The 25,400-nt window shown below is 39.0% G+C and overlaps 2 protein-coding genes across 2 annotated transcripts in view; both read left to right on the top strand.

The window, feature by feature from the left end:
• The window catches only part of pdgfrb (platelet-derived growth factor receptor, beta polypeptide), a 29,668-nt gene extending 17,690 nt beyond the window's left edge, over positions 1-11,978 (top strand). The window contains exons 13-23 of the mRNA XM_044363319.1: positions 110-214; positions 1,466-1,576; positions 2,919-3,075; positions 3,301-3,467; positions 4,001-4,113; positions 4,475-4,597; positions 5,810-5,921; positions 6,892-6,991; positions 7,094-7,199; positions 8,338-8,621; positions 10,469-11,978. Coding sequence (XP_044219254.1) covers positions 110-214; positions 1,466-1,576; positions 2,919-3,075; positions 3,301-3,467; positions 4,001-4,113; positions 4,475-4,597; positions 5,810-5,921; positions 6,892-6,991; positions 7,094-7,199; positions 8,338-8,621; positions 10,469-10,616 — 1,526 coding nt within the window. The 3' untranslated portion in view covers positions 10,617-11,978. The remainder of the gene's footprint in view (positions 1-109; positions 215-1,465; positions 1,577-2,918; positions 3,076-3,300; positions 3,468-4,000; positions 4,114-4,474; positions 4,598-5,809; positions 5,922-6,891; positions 6,992-7,093; positions 7,200-8,337; positions 8,622-10,468) is intronic.
• Positions 11,979-12,563: 585 nt separating this feature from the next.
• On the top strand, positions 12,564-24,861 carry csf1ra (colony stimulating factor 1 receptor, a). Its single transcript, XM_044363320.1, has 22 exons — positions 12,564-12,726; positions 13,044-13,166; positions 15,781-16,068; positions 16,240-16,527; positions 16,629-16,765; positions 16,853-17,018; positions 17,112-17,313; positions 17,667-17,782; positions 17,935-18,046; positions 18,180-18,379; positions 19,042-19,133; positions 19,297-19,423; positions 19,643-19,747; positions 19,948-20,058; positions 20,228-20,390; positions 20,483-20,565; positions 20,670-20,773; positions 21,158-21,280; positions 21,400-21,511; positions 21,596-21,695; positions 22,754-22,865; positions 23,304-24,861. Exons 2-22 carry the CDS (start codon positions 13,115-13,117, stop codon positions 23,448-23,450), a joined length of 2,940 nt encoding a protein of 979 aa, XP_044219255.1. The 5' UTR covers positions 12,564-12,726; positions 13,044-13,114; the 3' UTR covers positions 23,451-24,861.
• Positions 24,862-25,400: the final 539 nt, after the last annotated feature.

The following is a 25,400-nucleotide window of genomic DNA, read 5'->3' as shown; positions in this document are numbered from 1 at the left end:
AATGTGTTCATGGTTATATTTATTAAACAGAAATGTTCTCCCCTCCATTTCAGGTCTGATGTGTGCTCTATTCAGACTTTGTCTTACTGAGCCCTTCTTTGTGTTTCAGGTCGCACTCTTGGATCAGGAGCCTTTGGCAGGGTGGTCGAGGCAACTGCATATGGTCTCACCCATTCCCAGTCCAGCACAAAAGTGGCAGTGAAAATGCTGAAATGTAAGACATACAATGTGAAAACATAGTAGAAAGCCATGTGTGAACAATGCATAGACCACAGTTGAGTCCCCCGCATAGCCATCAAATTGTGACACCAGCGCCATATTCCTGTGAGAACAGGGAGAGCCGCTCCCAGCTGAGCTTTAGTTTGGTTGCCAGTGTGGTTTGAGTTTCAGCCAACAGGTCATTGAGCAGTTTGGCAAGGATGCAGTGTGTCCTGGTCTCAGTATGTTCAGTTCTCCTGTTCTCATACCTACCTCACAGTGCCTGACTTAAAAGGGGCCATATTATGCTTTGCCTTATTTTCTGTCATATATATATAATGTTACAATGTCGGCTGTTCATATTAAACGTGGCCAAAGTATCAAATAATGAGGTAAACTTATGTAGAAGTAATCCCTTTGAGCAAAACGCTCAGGCTTCAGACTGCTCTGAACGTTCGGTTTCCTACATGTTTTTCTACTTTCAGCCCGAGCTGATGTCGGCTCATGACGGATTTCTTTATATGGTCATCTGCTCCACGCACAGCGCGTGAGTTCACTGCTCTGCGCAGCTAACATTATGGCATTTTTCCATTGTTTTGGGGGTAGTCGCGCCGAGCCATGACTCAAGTTGAGCTGGCACGCTCTGAGTGTTTTTCCATTACACAGCACTGCAAAGTAAAATAAGTTGTTTACCTGTTTGATGTGAGCTGGTCGTCTGTCGCTCTTCATCAAACATCATCATCACTGTGGCTGCTTCTGCTTGTACTATTCCTCCCTGCATTATTTCTAACTGATTCACTGAGCAAAGCTCTAAATATTTCCATATCTTATTGTGTCAACCGTTTTTTAGCGCTGCTAATGAAGCTCTGCTAATTTGGTGAGGAACACGTTTCATTTCCTGTAAATTCTTCACAATAAAACGTTATTATGCAATTAAAAGTGTTTAATATGAAGCAGGGAACTGGAGCGGGAAATGTTGGGTTTTCATCAGCAGTAACTTAACACAACTCTGATACGGCTGCTCCTAACTAGGCTTCCTTAAGCTCGGATCAGAACAGAGTGGGCTCATCGGGAGGGGGGCAGAGACAGGAGCAAAGACTGCCTGTTAGAGACAGAGGCTGAACTGAAGGGCTGCATAAAGGGCCAGTATAAGATAAATAAGGAGTTTTTTGAACTGTGAATCATGCAAAGCTACTCTAGTGGAGTCCCAGAATAAGCATAATAGGTCCCCTTTAACATATCTGTCTCTCTCTCTGTCTTCATCCAGCTACAGCCAGGAGGAGTGAGACTCAGGCTCTGATGTCAGAGTTGAAGATCATGAGTCACCTGGGTCCTCACCTCAACATTGTGAACTTGCTGGGAGCTTGCACCAAACATGGTGGGCATCATTATAGCATTATAGTTTGTTTATGTATTAACAGTCCCTGATATTAGTGGAGAGGAGCATAAAAAGGGAGAAGAGCACTTTCTTCACAGGAAATGCCACTGATGGTTTAGTAGGCTGGAGTGCCTACTTTGTAAAGGCAACATATGGGGGCTCAGGCATGTTAGTTACATGTTTTAATCTCCATTTCTTTTGTTCTTTGAATCATAAGACATATCTGCCATCAAAATTACCCCTAAAATGGAAAAATTAAAAGAAAATGTGACATTCGCTTATTTCTGACCTACTACTGAGATTCATCTCTGAAGTGTCAAATCAAAAAGCTACAGTTATAAATTTGTATATGTTAGTATGTGTATATATACTGGTCGTATATATATGGAGACAGAGTATATAATGTGTTTCCAAGTTAAATTGCTTAATCCCTTTAAGTGTTTTCTAGATTATGCAAGTTGAGTAGTTGAGTGTTGGCACTCACTTCAAAGTTACAATGTGCAGAGTTGTTATGTTTGTGCAATAGAGAGCTATTTTGACAATTTAACATATTGTACTATTTAAAAATGCCAGCCAATAATGAGACCAAATGCCCACAGCCTGTATGAACAGTTCATAGTGTATAAAATAGATTTTGTTCGTTTTTCTTCAGATAGAACAACAGACATTTTATTTGCACAGAAGCAAGTAAAAATGTGGTTTCAGAGGTTGACAAAGAAAGAGGGATGGGTGGTTCACCACTGACATTAACATTTTGTTGAAATGCTGCTCAATAAATACTATTTAGACTGGAAACACTTAGTTCCTTGTCTCATCAAATGATAAATGTCTGCCCCACATCATGCACATCTATGCATGATTCAGACCTTTAATTACATTTTTATTTATTAGCCACTGTAGCATAAATGTCAGTTATACATTTAATAGCAGCACTAGTAGCAATTACTTATATTTTACAAAACCTTGTTTAATTCTTTAACTTTTATAAAAAAGAACATTGTCAACAAAACAAATATATAACTAAGGTGTTCAAAAATTATCCTTTTACTACTAACAATATATAAACATGTCAGAATATATAATCTCTGCTTAACACCTTACATGACATAACATGTTTTAAATGAATGATTCATGAAATTAATTAATTGACTAATCTTGAACATTTAACAAAAATGTAGACACATTTAATAATTAACAATTAACTCTTTATTCATTTTAATTATTATAAAGGCTTTCCTGAATATTAAACTCAAGAGAACCTGCACATTCCATTGTTTTATCCATTTTTGGTAAATCCTAAATTTCATTTCATCTTCCTCGCTACTTGTGATCCACCAATTAGGTCCTCTTTACCTGGTGACTGAGTACTGTCGCTATGGTGACCTGGTGGACTACCTGCACAGGAACAAGCACACCTTCCTGCAGTACTACGCAGAGAAGAACCAAGACGACGGCTGCCTTATCTCAGCAGGAAGCACTCCGCTCAGCCAGAGGAAAGGGTGAGAAGAGCAAATAAGACAAAACTGCACAAAATCTCCTTTCAGAGCTTCACAAAGGAACATTTTGTATAGCGCGAGTGGGTGGGGGCAGGGGGGGTTGTCTCTCTGCTGCCACATACCAACAGATTTCTTTTGGATATGAAGTTTTATATGATAAAGGACCGTGAATAAATATGGTATTAGGTCAGTGCATTCCATGTTTTTACACTCTATGTATCTCCACAGCTATGTGTCTTTCGGAAGTGAGAGTGATGGAGGATACATGGACATGAGTAAAGATGAGCCCTCAGTCTACGTGCCCATGCAGGAGCAAATAGACACCATCAAGTATGCAGACATCCAGCCCTCTCCATATGAGTCACCCTACCAGCAGGACCTCTACCAGGAACAAGGTTTGATTTGAGCCACATGTGTGTCAATCTTGATATAAGTCTGTAGACTCTCTCGAGTGTTGACGATAATTAATTTTCCAGTGTTGTAAATGAAAATAAGTATGAAGAATTCAGCACAGTGAGCACAAGAAACAAAGCAGGATAAGATAAACTCGATGTACAGTATGATGTGAAGCCAACCAGTAAACCATCTGCCTGCTAGACACGTGGTCACTAAGGAGGAACTCTGGAAAAATCTGTATTTATGTGTGAAAATACTATTTCAATGATTGAGCTTGACATAGCCCAATTCATGAATTGTTGAATTGTTTTAGCTTCATAAATCAATGAATACAGTTTTCTTTTTGATCAAAGAGCATAGAGAATGAACAGACAAATGTTAGAGCATATAAAGGGCATGAGCTTCATTTCAACCCATGCAGTCACAGGACAGCTGGAGTTCCCCCAACAACAAGACAATGTCTTCATTCATGAGTCGCTCCTCACCTTCTCCTCTTCTCCTGATTGTTGTCTCACCTTATCATTGTGTTTAGTTGGCGGCAGATTGGACCTGGTCATCAGCGAATCTTCCACGCTCACCTACGATGATCTGCTGGGCTTCAGCTACCAAGTGGCAAAGGGGATGGAGTTCCTCGCCTCCAAGAATGTAGGATATTTAAAATAATCTTCCAAACTATTTAGCTGGTTACGCAAATCTGTAGATTCAGCAAATTTGTTCAATTAAAAGGAATAGTTAGACAATTTGAGAAATAGCCTGATTTGCTGTCTTGCCGAGAGTTAGGTGAGAAGATACCACTTCTCACTCAACAGGAGACGCTTAGCTTAGCTTAGCATAATGTCAGGAAACAAGTGCAAATAGCTCTGCCCAAAGGTAAAAAAAAAAAAAAATCTGCCTAACACAACATGTAATACTCACTTATTAGCACAAAGACAAAGCCAAGAAATAGTCATATCATTCCTTGAATAACGGGTGTGATTTTATTTTGTTCCACTTTATTCCACAACAGTGCGTTCATCGTGACCTCGCTGCCAGGAACGTGTTGATCTGTGAGGGCAAACTGGTGAAGATCTGCGACTTTGGCCTGGCCAGAGACATCATGCATGATTCCAACTACATCTCCAAAGGCAGCGTGAGTAGCAATCATGCACAGATTAAGGATTAAAAAACCTTTTAAACAATAAGCAGTTGTATAGCAGCTCTCTGACCACGCCTTTAGTTGTTTGGGAAGGATCCACTTGAAATTTTTGATTAGATCTAGCTCATGTTTTTGTTGAGTTTGAAAGATAAATGAATATAAGGTCATGTATATAATAAAATGCATAAAGTCTTATCTAGAAACTGAACTAAAACAAAAAATGGCACTGGAATCTTTTAAGGGATGTTACAAAAAGCAGGTCAGAGCATGAGCCAAGGTAAAATTTATTAACAAAAATATAAAAGAAACAGAGGCAAAAATGAACCCTGGGAAAGTCAACAAATAACTTAAGCCAAAGCAAACAAACAACTAAAATCTGCAGCCTCACAGAAAGCTGCCCTACTGACCACTGAATAGCATTTTACCTTCTCCTCTGCATCTAACTGGAACCTACCACCTGCTCAGGTAAGTATGGGGGGAGCTACACAGACACTAGGCTTTCAAAGCATATTGAACACAACACAATTATAATGACTGAATTTTTCTGTTAATGCTGACAATCACAGTCTACTTATAAGTACACAAACAGTTCATAAGTGCACCAAGTTCAACCAAATGTCATTTACTTCAGAACAGTTTTACATATCTTCCCACATCCTAACAATGAACAGTCCCTCACAGCTAAGAGGCCTTAATGATGCAAACCTATTTCCACTCTCCGTGATTGAACAGCTGACCCCCACCAACACAGACAGAACACCTGTAAGAACATACAGACCCTTCAAACAGATCATAAACCTGTAAACGCAGATAAACCAAACATATCAGTCAATTTATTCACTTATTAAAAAGCCCTAACAGACAAATTAATGGAATCATTGACTGAAAATAATGATGATTTAACTCACCAAACAATGATAATTTTGGAGAACAGGGTCTAGTGAAAAGGGAGAGGAGTAGCCTTTTCACAATGTATTGATTCTATTGATATATGTGCTTCATTGGAATTGCATACATGATTGTTTAAAATAAATCGTAGCTAAATAACAGTGCAAAAAGGATCCGTAAGTGGATCTGCAGTGGTTGCAAAAAAAAAAGCAACAACAAAAAAAAAAAAAAACTGCAGTCTGGACTGTTATAACCCTGTTGACTATCTCACTTTTCAAAATGAAATTTTCTCACACAGTGTGTTTTTCCTTCATTCAGACCTTCCTGCCCCTGAAGTGGATGGCACCAGAAAGTATTTTCCATAATTTGTACACAACCCTGAGCGATGTGTGGTCATACGGCATCCTTCTTTGGGAAATTTTCACACTGGGTGAGTCCAAAAAACAAACACGCACGCACACACCCACACACACACACACACACTCTAACCATAACCACTACTTGCCCAACCCTTACCCTAAACTTAACCACTGACCTAAAAATCATTTTTTCCCAATTGATCCCAATTAATTGGTCTTTGGTATGAAATGTGTCCCCGAAAGTAGGCTAAATCAGACCACAGACACACACACGCAGATGGCTCATGTAGGTCACACTGAACTTAATGCGCCTCACCTCTTGTATTAATGTGCTTCATGAAGTCAACACTCCTTGACTCCTCCTTAACTCTTCTGGCAGACTGTAAATTATGAAAACATGTTTCCAGGTGTCTAAAATGACAACAAATAAAAATATGATACAAGACTATAGCAAATTTCAAATTCCATGTCTGATTGCATGTGCACATCAGTTTGTTTGAAGACTCATATGAGGTCTAAATCATATTAGGCACAGTCAAGCTTTGAAATCAGTATTTCCTTGCTGAGGGTATTGTGAGCGTCTCCTTTTTTTTTTTTTTTTTTTTTTTTAAAAAAAAAAAACTTCCCACGATTTTTTGAAACTACCGTGACAACAAAGGAGACAGTTTATAGCATATGCAGCGCAAGCCTGAGTTGTGGCAAACAAACTCACAATCCAGCCTCTGTAAGTGATAACCAAAGATTCTCTGTATTTTACGGCCTCAATCTGACATTCATTAGACTTTTCAGATCCATCTTGCTCTCAGATCTGGGTCATTGCACAACAAATGTGATTCAAATAATCAGTCAGTGCTGTTCTTCTTGGAGAATAAATGAATCCATTTAAGATGTTAAATATTTTGTTATTTCTATTAAGGAATAGTTTTTAGTGTGCATGACCTAAGATGTCTTGTTTACTTTAGATGTAGATCAAGTTCAGGTTTCCAGTCAGACTTCAGATTTCTAGATTAGCTTCTAAATGATTTGAAACGCTTTATGCAGGAGGAACGCCCTACCCCGATCTGCCCATGAATGAGTTGTTCTACAGCGCTTTGAAGAGAGGCTACCGAATGACAAAACCCGCCCACGCCTCCGATGAAGTGTGAGTGTCACTGTCACCTCAGTTAACGTTACCTCTCCAATAACTCATGACATGGAAATGAAGAATACAAAATAAAATTAATTTATGTCGTTTATGTTGCAGTTATGAAATCATGAAGAAGTGCTGGGATGAGAAGTTCGAGAAGAGGCCTGAGTTCTCCTTTCTTGTGCACAGCGTGGGGAATATGCTGACGGAAAGCTACAAAAAGGTGCTTTAATGCTCTCATTTACACTCTACTACATCTATACTGCATATTCCTGATCTTTAAGTGCTACTTCATCTTTGGGTGATGTTATCTCATTCATTCAGTAATTCATTTATTCACTCATTAACTCACTCACTCACAGTTAGCTTATCTGCCCCCCAGTGGCTGATTAAAGGCCTACAGTCATTGAGACACAGTATATTTACTCAAGTACTGCATTTAAGTATAATTTTAAGGTCCTTGTACATAGTATTTCCATTTTATGCTACTTATACTTCTACTTGATTATATTTCAGATGGAAATATTGTACTTTTGATACCACTAAATTTATTTGACAGTTGTAGTTACTTTGCAGGTTCAGATTTTTCATACAAAACACATGATCAATGAATAAATGATGATGCATTTTTATAGATTAAACCTCTCAGCAGTACATAAAATGGTTAGCTCCACTTCAACCAACTACAGTATTAATATGCATATTACACATTAATGCATTAGTAATGATAATCCAATGATATAATATAAATAATAATATACTCTAAATGGAGCCCCTCTGCGTAATGAGTACTTTTTAATTGATATTTTTTAAGTATATTTATAATACAGACGTATTATTAGCAACTGTGAGTAAAACTTTGAATGCAGGACTCATAAGAGAGTATTTTTACACCCTGGTATTGCTATTTTCACTTAAATAAAGGATTCGAGGACTTCATCCAGCACCGCTTGGTGCTACTTGTCTATGACACACTTGAACTTCTTAGATAACAACTTTTTTGCATTGAATGCTTGTATAGAAAGTACACAATATAGGTATGCATGTAAGTTATGTAGTTATAGTATGTACAACACAGTCATTTAAATGCTAAACAAATAGAAGTCAATAAATGCAAAAACAAATAAAAATTTAGATACATTCACACAAAATTCTCTTTTGAAATGAAGATATAATATAGTAATATACAATCAGTAAAACAGAAAAAATCAGTAACCTTTATGATAAAGTAGATAAAGTAGATAAAGTAAATCTAGTAAATCTTTGATGTTCAACATCTCAGATCTGCACTCTGCAACCCAGACTCTTAATGATTGATTCCATATTGTTCAGATAATCAAACTATTGTCTCCTCACAACAGAGATACAGCCAAGTCAACGACAACTTCCTGAAAAGTGACCATCCGGCAGTCGCCCGCACCAAGCCCCGACTCTCCTCACCTTTTCCAATTGCCAATCCAGCTTTCGGCTCCCCCTCACCCGTCAACCTCTCCTTCCCTGCGGACCCCTATGACCAGAGCTCCAGCCCCAGAGACTTCAGACAAGAGGCAGACACACAGGAAGTCATAACTTCATACAATGAGTACATCATCCCCATCCCAGACCCTAAGCCAGAGGAAGCCTTCACTGAGGAAAGTCCTGCAAGGTACAGAACCGCTTGCAGATGCCTGCTAAATGCTGGGGTTGCAAGAAATATGAGGATGTATTTGCTTAACAAGACTAGTTTCTTTTTCCACCACACACCCACTCGTCCAGATGTTGAGCTGAGACAATAGCTGTATTATGGAGGGAGGTACAGAGTCATGTTTTTACAGCATACATAAACACGCAACCAAGTAAAATTGTCTTTGAAGGCCAAACCAATTATTTTAAAGTTTTTTGGAGGGACATTTAATGCCTTTATTAGATAGCACCAGTAAAGTAAAATGAATTGGATTGAAAGTGATGACAGGAAATGAAAGAGAGAAGCAACAAAAGTCCCAATCCCCAAACCACAGGGGCGACCCCAAATACATTTATGAGCATGTACAGTAAATTTAAAGTATATTCACATATAGTATATAATCAAATAATTGTTTTTTTTTTCATAATCCATAATTAACATGGATTTAGTTGTTGTTTAATTATATGTTTTTAAAACCCTGCCAATCAAGTTGAGAGTGATGAATGTTTTTGAATTTTGGCACCACAGTGATTCTTTTGGGTACATTTGGATCACAGATTGCACCTTTAACATTATGGTTTGGGTTTGAGGTCTTTGGCCCCCTTGTGAGAGAAAACAGAGTAGCACTGTTGTCCAGGACCACAGACATGAATAGCTCACGGACACATCAGGCAGCATCTTAAAAATCCACTACATGCACCAATCATGAATAAGATTCAATAATCCTCCCTCTAATTTTCTTTAAGGATTTTTATAGTTATGGCTAGAGCTGAAACCATTAATCAAGTAATTGATTAGTGGTAATTGATCAGCAATTATTCTGATAATCGACTAATTGTTTAAGTCTTTTTTTTTTTTAGCAAAATGTTGTTTCACTGGTTTCAGCTTCTTAATTTTGTGGATTTGCTGCATTTGTTTATCTTTTGTGATCATAAACTGAATATATCAGGGTTTTATAGGTGAGTATTGTTCACTATTTTCTGACATTTTTTAGACTAAATAATTATTGGGTAAATTGAGAAAATTGCCATCAACAATAAAAATAAACATTAATTGCAGTTATGGCCTTTCAGAGTAAGAAAAAATTGTTTTGGTTGTGTCATTTCCATGAAGGGCAATTAATGTAAGTTTTTAAAAACTTTTTTTAGGATGTCATGCAGATGCTGCTTAATATCCTAAAGAAGTAAGAAGTACTGCTAGTTTTATTTTTGATTACTAGAAAAAAAAAACTTAAAGGTATAATATGTAATTATTCCACATTAAAATGTCTAAAAACAACTAGACCTGTTATATATTTTGTTGAGTTGTGTACTTACATTATCCCAAATGTTTCCAGTTTTTTGTTATTGTTTTGATTGAGAGACCCCTAGCAGCTGAAATTACATATTGTGCGTTTAAGAGTGTGTTTGTGTGAGTGTGTAATGTACCGTATATGTTCACTACATATTGTCCAGAGAGCAGCCAAGTGATTGATTTTATGCAAATTCACTGATGCCATTTTAATGCACATGCCAATACTTCAAGAACCTCTGAAGTGTAAAAAAGTACATGAGAGCTTGTCATAGTACACTCCATACAAGGAACTGCATTGGATATACTTTCCTAAGCCTAGAAAATACTCTAAAAATGTTTAACACAAAGAGAGAAAGATGCATAATTTCTTTAAATGTAATTAAAATGTGTTGTGTGATGAAACATTGCCAGAAGATGATAAGATCAGCACCACTAATAGACATTAATAACTACTGTCCACGTGTTGTCTTTCTGTGACTCATATGTGACTAAGTGCACAGTGGAGTTAAGTTGTGTTTTTTTCTTCCTGAATTCAGCTCTCTTGCTCTGGAGGAGGAGACCGACTCCATGTCGCAAGACACGGCTGACACCCTTCCAGAGGAGGACAGGCTGGAGGAGACCAGCGAGAGAGACGCTCTGCTGGGCTCCTCCGGAACGCCTGAGGAGGAAGACAGCTTCCTGTAGCCACATGTAGGATCCCTGGGAATACAGTGCCCTTTTCTGGGGCTTTTTTTATAAACACGCCTGAAAAAAGGGAACATGACTAAACTAGAATGTAGCAAAATTGTGACTGAGAAGGCAATCTTTGTATTTCCACTAAGCACTCTAAAAGTTTTGCCCTTCTTTGAGTTTTTTTTTTTTTTTAATTTTTTTTATCACACTTAGTACCTCTGAAACAGAACAGTTAGAAATAATGAGCATGATGTTATCATCTAATCAGTATTGGAAGCTTGCCAAGATATTAACACGGTACTCTCTTCACACTTTTATAGAATCAATTTATTGTACGTACAGATGTCTGATACAGTCTTTTTAGATTTGCTTTATTTAGTCATATTTCTGTTTTTGGCTCATTTTATTAAATAATAAAAATCAATGATCACAAGCAGTGTAATAGTGAGAAGTGGGGGTTTCTTTTTGTAGAATAGAGTCGATATGACATATGAGTTTTATATGAGTTTTTATATAACAAAACAATAATCACAAACCATAAAGAAATATGCTCATATAAAAACCAAACACCATCCAGACAAGAACAAAATGCCTACAGACTCCCTACATATGCAGTTTTGTGAACAACAGACTCTACATGCACTGTTTTAATATGAGATATACCTTCTTTTTAGTAGAAGTTTCAGAAATCAGAAAATTTCTTCTTTTGTGAGAACAATATGAAATGTTTTTGTCTTTTGTGAATTTTGAATAGCATATTGAATTTTGAATTGTTGTTATTGTGTAGGTTTAATCCATAGTTCTGTGCCCGATTTGCACTTTATTTAGAAAAATGTGGATATTCATGATAAAGATATAAATGTACACTATGTTACAGATAAAATACAAATTAGAATCATTGAGAACTTTTTTGATTTGAATATGTGTATGTTACAGTGAATATGACACCCAGTTTCTGTGATGACTCCTAAGTGAAAATAATACATACAGCGAATCACTGCCTGAGCACAAGATGGCACAAATGAGTGCTTTTGTGTAGATTGGATAGAACAGATTTTTTGTCTTGCAGCTACTGTATTGTTGCTTGCTGATATGAAGGGCTACTGTACTCAAGAAACCTAGATAGCCATATGTGTACATGTGCCTAAAAATGACACTTTTTCCTCTTCTGTTATGTTGTATAACATTCACTTACACAATGTCTACTTTCAACACTTAGTTCACCATTTCCATTGTTTCCTATTGCAATTTTAAATGCACAAGATCACTGTATGACAAGCTATGGTACCAAAGCTCAACTTTACGTTGACAAATGTATTTTTATATGTGTCTTTTTGTATGTTGTAAATGTGACAATAAACGTGTACTATCGTATTATTATTGTAATTATGAATCTTTCATGAATCAGTGGTTCTCCTCTGGCTGCCCTACTCTGTCCACTTCTATTTTCTCCACTATTTTAACTTTAAAAAATATTAAAATTAAAAAACTAAAAATACTAATCCTGGTGGAAAATAGTTCCCGAGGTCCCATTAATATAAAACTAAATTACTGTCTTACACACTGAGTGATGTCCAGCTGAATTTTTCTATAACTTACTTGGATGGTTTCATGATGTAAAATCCTATCCACCATATCCACAATGACTTTTCTCCCTCTACACTCTCATGTCTCCCAGTGCCTTTCTCTGATTCCTAGGTCAGATTTCTAAGAGCCTTTTGACTTTCCTTCCCTCTCCCACGCGTCCACACTTTAACGGCTAGAAAAGCCTGGCAGCCATGGTTCAGCAGTGATGGAGATGATTAGTCTCACCTCCACGGATGTCTCGGGAGAATTGCTCCTTTCTGTGGCAAATTGGCACTGACTCATTAATTTGTTGAGCTTGATATGCTGATCCGCCTCCCCACACACTCAGCTCTCCCCACCCTCCACTTGCTGTCTGAAAGATTGCATGTTGGCTGTGTGACTTCTGTAGCGAAGAGACTGTAAACAAGCAGAAGGGAGAAGAAGGGCAGAGGCAAACAGAAAGGGAAGAGGGGACTCTTGTGTCAGCTCTGGATGCGGGAAACATCAAACCCAGGGAAGTTATTATACCCCTCTGTTAAGCTGAATAAATCTTCAGGTGAGTACATTAAAAATAAACCAATAATGCTTCCACACTGTGTGATAATTCAACTGTATTTTGAGGTGTAGTGAGTTAATTTATTAGTTTTATTAATTCCCTAAATGTGATAATGAAAGGCTTACTGAAAGTGATTCATACGTTAGTCTGTTTCCTGAATTTAATGTGCACAAAAGAAGATAAGAATTATAGCAGATAGATTCTTCCTTATGGGTAAAACCACTCTGACCAGTCAGAAAAGAGAAGTTAACAAAGGACATTACTTAAAGCACAAGTACTGGAGTGTTTTTTTCTCATTTCTCTCTCCTGCATTACAGATCAGAAGAAGAGTGTTTGGTAGCACTCACACACATCAACACTCAAACTGTAGGTTTGGAGTTGATCCAGGATGCAGTCCTGCCTCACACTGCTGCTGGGGATTGTGGCCTCTGCTGCCTCAGGTAAGGCATCGGCAAACACTGTCTGTTAAAAATGCAGCTGCAGCGTATTTAGTGTCTTTTCTTTTCACTCTGGTTGTTTTTTGATGGCTGTATATAGCAGTATATACAGAAGAATCAGACTTTAAAGTGTAATATGTAATCTGATATCCAACAATGCAAGCGAAAGATGAGCAAAGCCAAAACATGCGTGAGTGAATTATTTTATCATTTTCATACTGATTTGAAAGAAAGGACAGCCAATATGTGGTTTCAAAATTTGATGTTTTTTTTTTTTTAATGAAATTAAATTGCAACAAAACATCTTTTTAAAGTTGCATATTTATTTGCACCACATCTAACCAATTATTTATATAACACTCTAAAAATATCTACTCAAACATGACCTCTCGTGTGTGAAGCTCTGTGATCATATTGCACATTTATGGCATAAAACTCGTGGTCAGTGCTGCTGAGGAGCAAAAATGCTGCATCTGACTCTCTACTGTGTTTAATGAGCAGGGCAATTGTCTGCAGCATCATGAGTTTTTTTGGGGTCATTCTTGTGACATTTTCCTTTCCCTCTTTTTTGGCTGGACCGCAACAGCGGGGCCAGCCCTATAATGCAAATGTCTGTCACTGACTGAGTGAGTCACTGACTGAGTGGTGAAGTTACACCATTGTTTGGCCAAAGGCTGCCAAAGCTAAGTATCCCTGAATGCATTTCACACCAACCGACAGCAATGGCGGAGGATAAGCTGCTGTAATTTTTGCTGTAGGACTGTTAATATGTCACTTTATTGAGTATTAATATTTTTTCAGGGGAGAAAGTAACCACTTAGATTCCTAATATGTAACCAAATAACACCTATTTGGAAATTTGCTCCAATGTTTTTGGAGATGTAAAGAGCCACTGGTCAGGTGCCAGCCGGTCATCTCAGCTGCTAGGTGATTGGATAGTGCCACAATTACCTACCGAAGGAGACTGTCATGTGACATTTACATAAGAAGAAACGACCTGTGTGCCATCGCCAATGTAACTTAGTGTCAATTTCCACAAGTTATTGGTAAATAAAATAAAAGCAATATAACAAATGCATTTACAAATGCAAACTTTACACACATGGAATACACTGTCTTGGGGCCATTTACACTTAGCATTAATGATTAACTTGATAGTTAACATGTTAAAACTATTTTTTGGGTTGTGGGTAAGTGAAATAACAAAAAAAAAAAACCATATAAAAAATAGCCTAAATCTTAACTCAACCCATCTCACCACAGCACCATATAGTCTACACCCAAAATCTGGTGCAATGTATTGTAAGTATTTTTAATGTTTTTCTTATGTGTACAGCACCTTGAGTTACAACTACTATATGAAAAGTGCTATACAAATAAATAAACTTAAGCTTACATAAAAACAAACACCTTAAAAATGCTGTGATGTCCATGTCTGATGGTACCAGGCAACATACAAATTAAAAGCCCTCTAGCATTTCTTGCACAATCCAGTCATATACTGGGTTTTGAATGCCACATACTGTGTGAGTATCAGCCGCCAGGCATCAAATTGCAGTTTTATGTATTTGCATTTGATCACATAAAAACATTTGTTGTTTGGTTTAATTATGGCTGAATGGATTAGCTTTGCTATCTGGTGGATAACTGTATAACGTATAATTGGGGGTCATTTTGAGGTTGGACGAATAATACATTTAGATGATTGAAGAGTTATCGACTGCAGCACTTAGTCAGAATGTTCAGGACTAAAATGCTCATTGGCTTGAAACCACATCTCTCTACATTATCTTGTGCACTATGGTGAATAGAAAAATGCTGAACATGGAGTCTCAGTTCTGCTTCAAGATTTAAAACAAACCATACAAAAGCCCACAAGGAAACTATTATAACCGAAAGTGTTACATTAAATGAGAGAAACTAGCAGGTTTAGATGAAAGGTCTTCTCAGTCTCTCCAGTGTCAGTAATTTTCAAAAAAAGCTGTCCAAACCCCGAATGAAGCTTAAATGTAACGATGTGTCCAACTGAGGTCCAGATTCTCAACAAAGTTATCAAAGAGAGCACTGTTCTTCATAACTAAAATCTTTTCCCTTAGGGGTTAGGGTCTTTTTAGCAGTTTCTCCCTCAAAGATGCCTGTTTTTTCGCTACAAACAAATATTACTCCCTTTTCATGCTTATAATTCTTGAATGTGTATTTTCCCTCATTTCTGGCATTGGAAAACAGTTCCTCAGTAAAAATACAACAGTAACAGTTTTGGATCTTTGGATATTTACAGTTTTTCCATCTTCTATCCTCAGTGTGGATAGAGTGTTGAGATAGCAAGACTGTAAAAAGCAGAAGCGAGAAGGATCGAGGGATGTTATTCAGGTTCAAGTATTCAATCTGTTTCCTGAATCCACCAGAATACTTCCAAAACAAATATAAATCCCAGAGCAGATGAGACAGCTCTTAGTTCTCTTAAAATGGCCAAAACAGCAACAAACTTTCGAATTTTCAAGGAGTAACACTAAGAACTTCAGCAAGTCTATTTTGACTAATTTGCTCTCACACTTTTCTTGCCATGTGTTTCCATTAATAAATATATTCATTCAGTCATATTTTCATTTCCTCTCAGTGGAATGGAGGCGTCCGGTGATCAAGTTCAACTCTAAGGTGGTGTCGAGTCCTGAGGTGGTGGTCAAACCTGGTACTTCTCTGGATCTGAGGTGTGAGGGTAATGGGCCTGTTAACTGGCAAACGAGGCTAGCCAAACACAGACGCTATGTGTCCAAGGGCAATGGGAATGTCCGCACCTTAAAGGTGGATCGTCCCTCTGCAGAATTCACTGGAACATACAAGTGTGTTTACACTGCTGGATCACAGCAGCGTGAGCTGAGCTCCTCAGTGCATGTGTACGTAAAAGGTGAGCTCAGACAAAAGAGAGTCCTATTGTTTTGTGTACAGAACAGAAGAACAACTTTTCTAATGTTGTTTTGTAAGTGCTTGGATGGATCATTGTCCACACTGGTTGTACCTCTCTGTTAGTAGATTTCCTCAAATGTGTAATAATGACAATAATTCCCTTCTCCACCAGATCCAAATCGTGTGTTCTGGACCAGCAGCACGTCCCTGCAGGTAGTGAGAAAGGAGGGTGAGGTTTACCTGCTGCCCTGCCTTCTGACTGACCCATCAGCCACAGACCTGGGCCTCCGCATGGACAACGGCACCACCGTGCCACCAGGAATGAACTTCACTGTCTACCGGCACCGTGGTATTCTTATCCACAGCCTCCACCCCAGTTTCAACGCTGATTATGTCTGCACAGCCAGGGTCAACGGAGTGGAGAGGACCTCCAAGGCCTTTTCCATCAATGTCATTCAGAGTGAGAGAACTTGGTTGTTAGGAATAATTGACCACAGCTGTCATCAAGTAGTGATATTTGCACCCAATTTGACACTCATATATGATTTTCTCTTTCTCTAGAGCTTCGTTTCCCTCCATATGTCTTCTTGGAGACAGATGAGTATGTGCGAATTGTTGGGGAAAAGCTCAAGATTCGCTGCACCACACACAATCCCAACTTCAACTACAATGTCACCTGGAAATACACCACCAAATCGGTCAGTACGAGGAATTCTGGGAGTCCTCTCTTGACCATGACACTATGCATCATTTTAACTGTTCTTTCCTCTCTCATTTTTTTTTAGAAACCAACTATAGAGGAGAAGGTTCGCTCCAGTGGAGAAAACCGGCTGGACATAGAGAGCATACTGACCATCTCTGCTGTGGACCTCGCAGACACGGGGAACATTTCTTGCATCGGCACTAATGAAGCAGGGGTGAACAGTTCAACCACATACCTGCTGGTTGTAGGTGAGCCATAGACAAAGCCACACCCAGCCTTTCGTGATTGTTACTTAATTGCTTTAAGCATGAAGAACTGACAAAATTGATTCTCTTGAACAGACAAGCCCTACATCCGACTGCTGCCACAGCTGTCTCCAAAGCTGGCCCACCAGGGTCTTTCAGTTGAAGTGAATGAGGGAGAAGACCTGGAGCTCAGTGTGCTCATAGAGGCGTACCCTCACATTACAGAGCACCGATGGCACACCCCAACATCTCCCAATACGTCCACACAAGAACACAAGTTCATCCGATACAACAACAGGTACAGTGTAGTCTCATATGACAGCTGATTTTGTAGACATCAGTGCTTACTGTTCTGCAAAAAAATGCTAAAAAAAAACAATCAAGTGTACTATAGGAAGAGGAAGCTATTCTGGTTTCAAAATATGCTGTCGGAGCATTTTGGGTGAACCTGACAGGGAACATGAAGGTCATTATTTTTCCTCAGGTCATGAAACTGTTGCTAAAGGGAAGAGCAATGTTCTGTTTTTAATTTTGCGATGACACATAGGAACTGTCTGAATTCAAACCACAGAATTAGTCACTTCAGACTCTGTAGACATTCCTCTTTTCTCTATTTGAAGACCTTTGTTGTTCTGTTTTCTTCACTATTAGGTACCATGCAACTCTGCAGCTGAAGAGAATGAATGCCCAGGAGCAGGGCCAGTACACCTTCTACGCCAAGAGTGACTTGGCAAATGCATCCATCACATTCCAAGTCCAAATGTATCGTAAGTGGCATATTTAACACAAATCAAAGCAATAAACACATTCATGGTCGTGTAGTATAATTAGGTTTTCTTGGGTGAAAGGAACGTTTCTTCTTACTAACCTAATAATTGATGTTGGTCTTTCTTTTCCCTCATTTTCCCCTCACTGGTAGAGAGGCCTATTGCTGTGGTGAGATGGGAAAACGTAACCACTCTAACTTGCACCTCATTTGGCTATCCTGCCCCCAGAATCGTCTGGTACCAGTGTTTTGGAATACGACCCACGTAAGTATCACTGTATAAGGAAGAGTAACAGCACGTACAATTTTACAGTGAGCAAGGGTGTAAAAGTGCAGTACCAGTGTTCATGTAAGGTTGTGTGCCTTTGTCTAACCATATATGTGTTGCAATGAGGCAGGTGCAATGAAAACACCACAGGGATGCAGATGGCGATTCCTCTCCAGGCTCCAACGGTGGAGGTCCAGAGGGAGGAGTACGGGGCTGTAGAGGTGGAGAGCGTCCTAACCGTGGGGCCGTCCAGCCGGAGGATGACTGTCGAGTGTGTGGCCTTTAACCTCGTCGGCATCAGCAGCGACACATTTGCCATGGAGGTTTCTGGTCAGTATTGGATAATTGTTCACTTTCAGGATGTGATCACAGTTCCTATAATACAGTCACATGGATGGAACTCAAACCAAATCTAATGTCTGGCTTGTAAAATTGTGTTCTCATGCTCAGCTGCTCCCTCTCTTTGGGAGCTGAATATGTTATAAAACTGTGTAATCCTATTGTATGTTTTTGTGTAGCTGAACATGCATTTGCAGTCATTTTATTTGAAGCTAACTAGCGAAGTTTCAGAAGCAGGACCACACCTCAACCGCACCCCTTCCGGCAATCCCATACATACTAACCAAACCCTCTCCTCCTCATTTGCTCTTGCATTCTGTATCCCTCCCCACCACCCTACTTTCTTCCTGTTTTCCTCTCCTTCTTCCCTCATAGGGCCCTGAGGGGGTCCGTCGCTGCCTGGGCGCTGCGACAGATTCCCCACGAAGCTTACACACAAGCAAGCGAGCGAAATTCATTCACTATTCTTCTTCAATAAATCATTCAAACGTATCTTGTTGATGGTGTGGTCCTTGCTAGTGAAAACATTTTATATATATGCTGAAAATGCAAACAAGTGTCTACACAAATTTCCACAGAGGGACATTAGGGAAATCATCTTGCATAGTACACAGTCTGTCTAGTTAAATGATGATCTTTCTCTGATTGCACAGACAAACTCTTCACTTCCACTTTGACTGGAGCAGCAGGCATTCTGGCCATCCTCCTTGTGCTTTTGGTTTTTCTGTTTTACAAATATAAACAGGTAAGGGATGCTTTCATTATGAAAGTAACCACTACATACAGTATGGTAGTACAAATAAAAATTGTAAAATATTTTTCAGACATCCAAATATTTCAGAGACATGGGTTGATATAGTGTTTTGCTGTTTTTATTTTATTAAGTTTTCTCTTATTTTCATCTTCAGAAACCAAGGTATGAAATTCGTTGGAAGATCATTGAGGCGAGAGATGGAAACAACTATACCTTCATTGACCCCACTCAGCTGCCTTACAATGAGAAGTGGGAGTTCCCACGGGACAAGCTCAAGCTCGGTATGCATCATGTTTTCCAAAATTGACTCAAATGCTCACATATTGGATTACTTGCCATTTTTAGTACATTAGAAATGTATTAGATTACAAGGTTATTAGATACGAATAGAATATTAGATATAATCACATAATATAATTAATAAAAATCAACTAGAAGACATAAAATGTACTGATTTCCATTAAACTCAAAATACCTTCTCAAATTTTCCGTCCATCCAGGGAAGATCTTGGGTGCTGGAGCTTTTGGGAAGGTCGTTGAGGCCACAGCCTACGGTCTGGGAAAGGAAGACAATGTGATGCGTGTGGCTGTGAAAATGTTAAAAGGTAAGTTGATGTCAAGACCTTCGATTTAACAGAGAGAACATTGTTTACATGGGCATGACTGGCAAATCTGAGAATGTTCCGGAAAACGTGAAAAATATGTCTGATTTAGGCATCACTCGGTTCAAAATCCTAAAACATTTATTTCACGTGATCAGGTAGGATGATAGTATGATGACAATCTGTGTTGTGTGTCTCTGCAGCCAGCGCCCATTCAGATGAGAGAGAAGCTCTGATGTCAGAACTGAAGATCCTGAGCCACCTAGGACACCACAAGAACATTGTCAATCTACTGGGAGCCTGCACCTACGGAGGTAAGCATTTAGTTTTCCTGTATCATCTTTGGTGAAATTCTTGTAAAAAACAAGTTTATGAAAGTTCGCGGTTATGCAGGTCATGGGAAATCTAGTATAACGAAGCAATTTGCATGTAAACACGTTTTCTTTGTTTCAAGGGTCATAACATGGTGTGTTTCCTCATCAGGACCCGTGCTTGTGATCACGGAGTACTGCATTCTCGGTGACCTCCTGAACTTCCTTCGCCAGAAGGCAGAGACGTTTGTGAACTTTGTTATGAATATGCCTGACATCATGGAGAAGTCGAATGACTACAAGAACATCTGCAATCAGAAACAGTTCATTAGAAGGTACATCACCAAACATGTGAAGTCCAAAGCATCCACTCACTGTTCATTGTCTCTTCTGACATCTGTCTCTCTTTGCTCTTTTCATCCAACAGTGACAGCGGGATCTCTAGTGCATCCTCCAGCAGCTACTTAGAGATGAGACCCAGCCAGCTGCCAAACATGGAATCAACTCCAGGTAAAATGATTTTTGATCCAATCTAAGTTTCATTTAAACAAATGAATTTAGTATGCAGTACTGTGCTAATTAAAAGCATTTATCTCTGTCTGAATCATGCCTAGACTCTGTGTGTGAGGAGACTGGTGACTGGCCGCTGGACATTGACGATTTGCTGAGGTTTTCCTTTCAAGTGGCTCAAGGACTTGACTTTCTGGCTGCCAAAAACGTGAGTGGTACCACCAGTATAAGGCTCTAAGTGCACTAACATCTAAATTGTGAAACACTAGAGAAGCTACTCTATCATCCCTAGAGAGGGAACCATCAGACTTAAGAAAAAAGCAACCAGATCCACATGAAAAAGTATCGCTTTTCATAAGGGAAGGGTGTGAAATCTGTTCGTGAGGAGGTGATGAGGGGTATTTCCCATAATGAGGGGGTGAAGAGGGGTATTTCCCAAGTAAATTCTTCGAATTTACTTGTTGTCATAGTTTGACATTGTATTTGATCATAATTCTTTACGCATCATCAAGACACACTCCATCGACAGATGTTATTGTCTTTTATGGTGCAAGACTTTACAACCAAAAACAAATTGTGCGTCTGTGTGCAGTGTATTCACAGAGACGTGGCTGCTAGGAACGTCCTCTTGACCGACCACCGAATTGCCAAGATTTGTGACTTTGGTTTGGCACGTGACATCATGAATGACTCGAACTACGTGGTAAAGGGCAATGTAAGTAACATGACAAAAATAAACTATACCACTGTAAGATGAACATTTACATTTAGCTAAATTAAAGACTAGATAGAAAAACACTTTTTTTTTTACAACTTTTCACTTTGTGTTTGAAGGCACGTCTGCCAGTGAAGTGGATGGCCCCAGAGAGTATTTTTGACTGTGTGTACACCGTCCAGAGTGACGTCTGGTCATATGGCATCCTCCTGTGGGAGATATTCTCTCTAGGTGAGGAGATAAACCCAATGTCCTCTACATTTACTCAAATTTATTCCATGATTTACTCTCTAAAATAACATTATTCTCTATCAGGTAAGAGCCCTTACCCCAGTATGGCTGTGGACTCAAGGTTCTACAAGATGGTGAAACGTGGCTACCAAATGTCTCAACCAGACTTTGCTCCACCTGAGATGTAAGCTTCATACTTCAGCAATTTATAGCCTGGTTCATACAAAGGATGGATCACTGCTGCTTTTTGCCCACATCCCTTTTTGTGAACATTTCCAGCCAATGTTACTCTACTTAGTGTCACCTGATTATCAGATGAGTTTTACTGGAGTATCAAATGACTATCAGCTGGGTTTTTACAATTGACTCAATAGTATTAGGTTTCTTATTATCGGCTGGTAAAATGGTAGCACTCAACTTCTCAGACTAGTGGTTGTGTTAGCAGCTGCTAACATGCAGTAACTATTAACTAGTAGCATTTAAGTTGATAAATATTAACAATGCCTGATTTATAAAGATAGCTGATACTAAGTTGACTTTAACACTGCACAGTTCAAATAGCATGCTTCCCAAATGTTCATCATGACTGAACAAAGATCCCTTTTTTCTTTCCCAGTCTTCCACCCTATCTGACATCTGAAATAACTGACACATGAGGTAACCTCATGAAGTACTTCCATTATTCCTCTTTTTAATTTACTTGCTTTGGGTTATCTCCTAACCCCAAACTCAAAACTTAACAAGCCACCGAAATGAGAAAATAAAGAGAGTGTTTTTCCCAGTATCTCAGAGGGCCCTAACATCTGTGTGTGCTGATTTGGCGTGGCTGTCACACCACCCGGAATAACTGTGCTGTGGAAACGGAGAGGGACTGAATCTGAGTCAGGGCCCAATCATCTGTTGTTCTGCTGTGAGTCAGGCCTCAGTTCTGCCTGTTAGCCACATGATCTCAAAGCTAGGAACCCATGTAACTGCTATTTCACGGCAGCAAAATGAGACTGGAGGGGCAGGGGTTCTTATGAACAAGTCTCTCTTATTAAACTGCGTCACCACCTCCATAAGCCTTTCCTTATTTGTCTGATTTGGCTTTATACAGTTTTTACACCACAAACTTTAAGCGGTTTTCAGTGAAATACAGTCGAATGTAAAGACCTGAAAATGCAGCAAACAATGAGGGCACTCTTTCTTAAACACATCTGTTTGCTATCAGCTTTACTAAAGCATGTTTCGCTTCTGTTTCAGCTACATGATCATGAAGATGTGCTGGAATCTGGAGCCTACAGAACGTCCAACTTTCAGCAAGATCAGTCAGATGATAGAAAGATTACTTGGGGACCAACCTGAGCAGGAGCAGGTGGGTTGTACTGTATGCAGCAGCCTGTAAAGGCTCCAGTCCGACTTTGCCAAAAGTATGCAATGAACAAAGCATGTGATGCTTCAGCAAAGATGTCCTCAGGAAACCCTCTTTTTTTTCTCTTCTCCCAAAGAGACAACACAGATTTAGCTGTGCTGTCAAACCAATTAAATTAACTGGATTTTTTTTTTAGATAAAATCTTATTTGGGTGTTGCTCCCAAGAGGAGTTACACACAGCTTTTAAAAAGTGATGCAGTTTCTAAAAACAGAAAAATCCTCTGCCACATATTAAATGAGGAACAGCGACTGATGCTGTAGATACACATATTGTTTGAATGAAAGGATTATTTCACTCATCACACCATTGTATTAAGAACAGATAGAGATTTTGGCTTTCTTGGATCAAGTTTCACCATCATAATTATGTTTTTCCACAGCTAATTTACCAGAATGTGCAGCAGCAGGTCACAGAGGGTGAAGTGTGTGATGAGCCCAAGTGCTGCGACGGCCCCTGTGACCAGTCTTGTGACCACGAGGAAGAGGGGCAGCCTCTGATGAAGACCAACAACTACCAGTTTTGTTGAAAGCCGTAGCTACCAATCAATCGATAAAGCAATCACTCATTAACAAACATCAGGAAAATGGGATCAGCTGTAGTTCATGTGCCAAAGCGCGCCACAGCTTCTTCTTCTTCTTCTGCCGGACAGTCGCAGAGAATCGACTTCACAGCTATTTTTTGCCTGCCGTGCCTGCTCCCCAGACAGACAAGCAGCTGCAGCAAGCATGTGACTTGCTTCTTTGCGGACCATGACTAGAAATTGCCACGTCTAACATCGACTGCAGGCACGAAAGGAGGAAACATGTCAACAAACCAAACAAGCATCCAAAGCTGTAGGCCTACCTTATCATAAACTACTTACTCCCCCATGGACTGTTTATCATTCTTTCCATTTTGAGGTATCTGTATATGATTTGCCAGAAATAATCTGTTAGAGCATATCCAGAGGAGTTTGTCCTTAATTACATATTGTACACTATGTTTATTATTATTTTTTTATTACTGCCCTTGAGAGTGAATGTCATGTTTTTGTAGCATTTTCAGTCACTTTTGTCAGCAGGTTCACTTCCTTTTCATCATTTTATCGCATGTAAGGTTTCTCAGAGGAAGCAAACCCAGCAGTCACAAACACTGGACCCGAAACTAAGCGAGCAACTCATATTTATGTGTTGCAGCCAAGTTAGGTTTTATTCTCTGATCACTGTAATTGAATATCCAAACAGTGCGAGTGTTTTTTCCCCGGGTTTAAACATGCTAAATTGAGCGTGGAGAAGGCAAAGAATCATCATGTTGTTTTCCTCTCTGTGCTTTGGTCACAGCTGTATTTCTTGTGACACACTTAGAGTATCTGTCAGTTGGTGGTGGCAACATGTGATTGTTCCACTTCAAACTAATTAATTATCCAGTGTTCCGTGTGATTTAGGAGCAGGGAATACAACTGAACTGAGCAGGGAAATCTGTGGATCAGTTATGGATCAGATGAACAATGTTTCATGTTTGACAATGTGAAAGTTTTTTTTGTTTTTTTTTTGCGTGGCACAATTTAATCTTTTCAATTCCTGTAGCGTTAGACGAATGTTAGGATGTAAGCTTCACTGATGTCTATATGTAGCAGTCAGCCTACACTGCCAACTGTATGAAAATGTTAGAATAACATATAAGCTATGTGAGAGATAAAGACTGCAAATATGTGTGACTTCAGGCATTTCAAATGTGCTTGCACCTGAATGAAACACGAGTGAGATGTCTAATAATGTATATATCTCATGATGTAAATCAAGAATTATCTTTATTTTCGCTGAAATGTTGTAGAGTAGTAAATCAGTGTTTCATACATGTGTGTTTTCGTGCAAATGAGACAATCAATGCAAAAGCTGCAAATTAAATCACTGTAAAACTGCAGAGGCGTTGAATAAAGCTTTACCATTGAAACTCCAGATTCCAATGTAAAGTTTATATGAATATATACTGCTGGATTATGATGTGTTAGACATGTATAACTTACTTTGTTCCCCTCTCTCTCCACTTCCTATTTCTTATTGGATAATGTCCAATCTGCATTTCCTCTGTGAAATTTCCCACAGTATCTGTCAACATTGCACAATTCTAAAATCGGATTAGGGAAGTATTCATCTCACCACTGACAGTACAGAAAATCTAAAGGCTTTTCCTCCTTTGTGTGATTTCAGCTAACATAATATTTCTTTTTTATTAGCTCACCCGTCTTACACATTTGTTTTTACTTAATGAGGTTTTTCTGAAGTAAATTCTGTCTTTGTTCCATTGTCTATCATGAAACTGAGATATTATTGGATCTGAGTAAAGCATAACAATCTTGAAAGTGCCTTGGTTGCTTTGCGCGAGTGCTGCTCTACTCTTTCCCTCAGCTGCCCTGTGTAAGACTCCTGTTTCACTTCATCTCAGAACATGTTTGTTCAAGAAAGATCCCTTGGCATTTTCTTCATCATCTTAGCAA

Source organism: Thunnus albacares, chromosome 10, assembly GCF_914725855.1.
Source record: "Thunnus albacares chromosome 10, fThuAlb1.1, whole genome shotgun sequence".
NCBI lineage: Eukaryota > Metazoa > Chordata > Actinopteri > Scombriformes > Scombridae > Thunnus > Thunnus albacares.
This window is presented reverse-complemented; position numbering and strand designations above follow the sequence as displayed.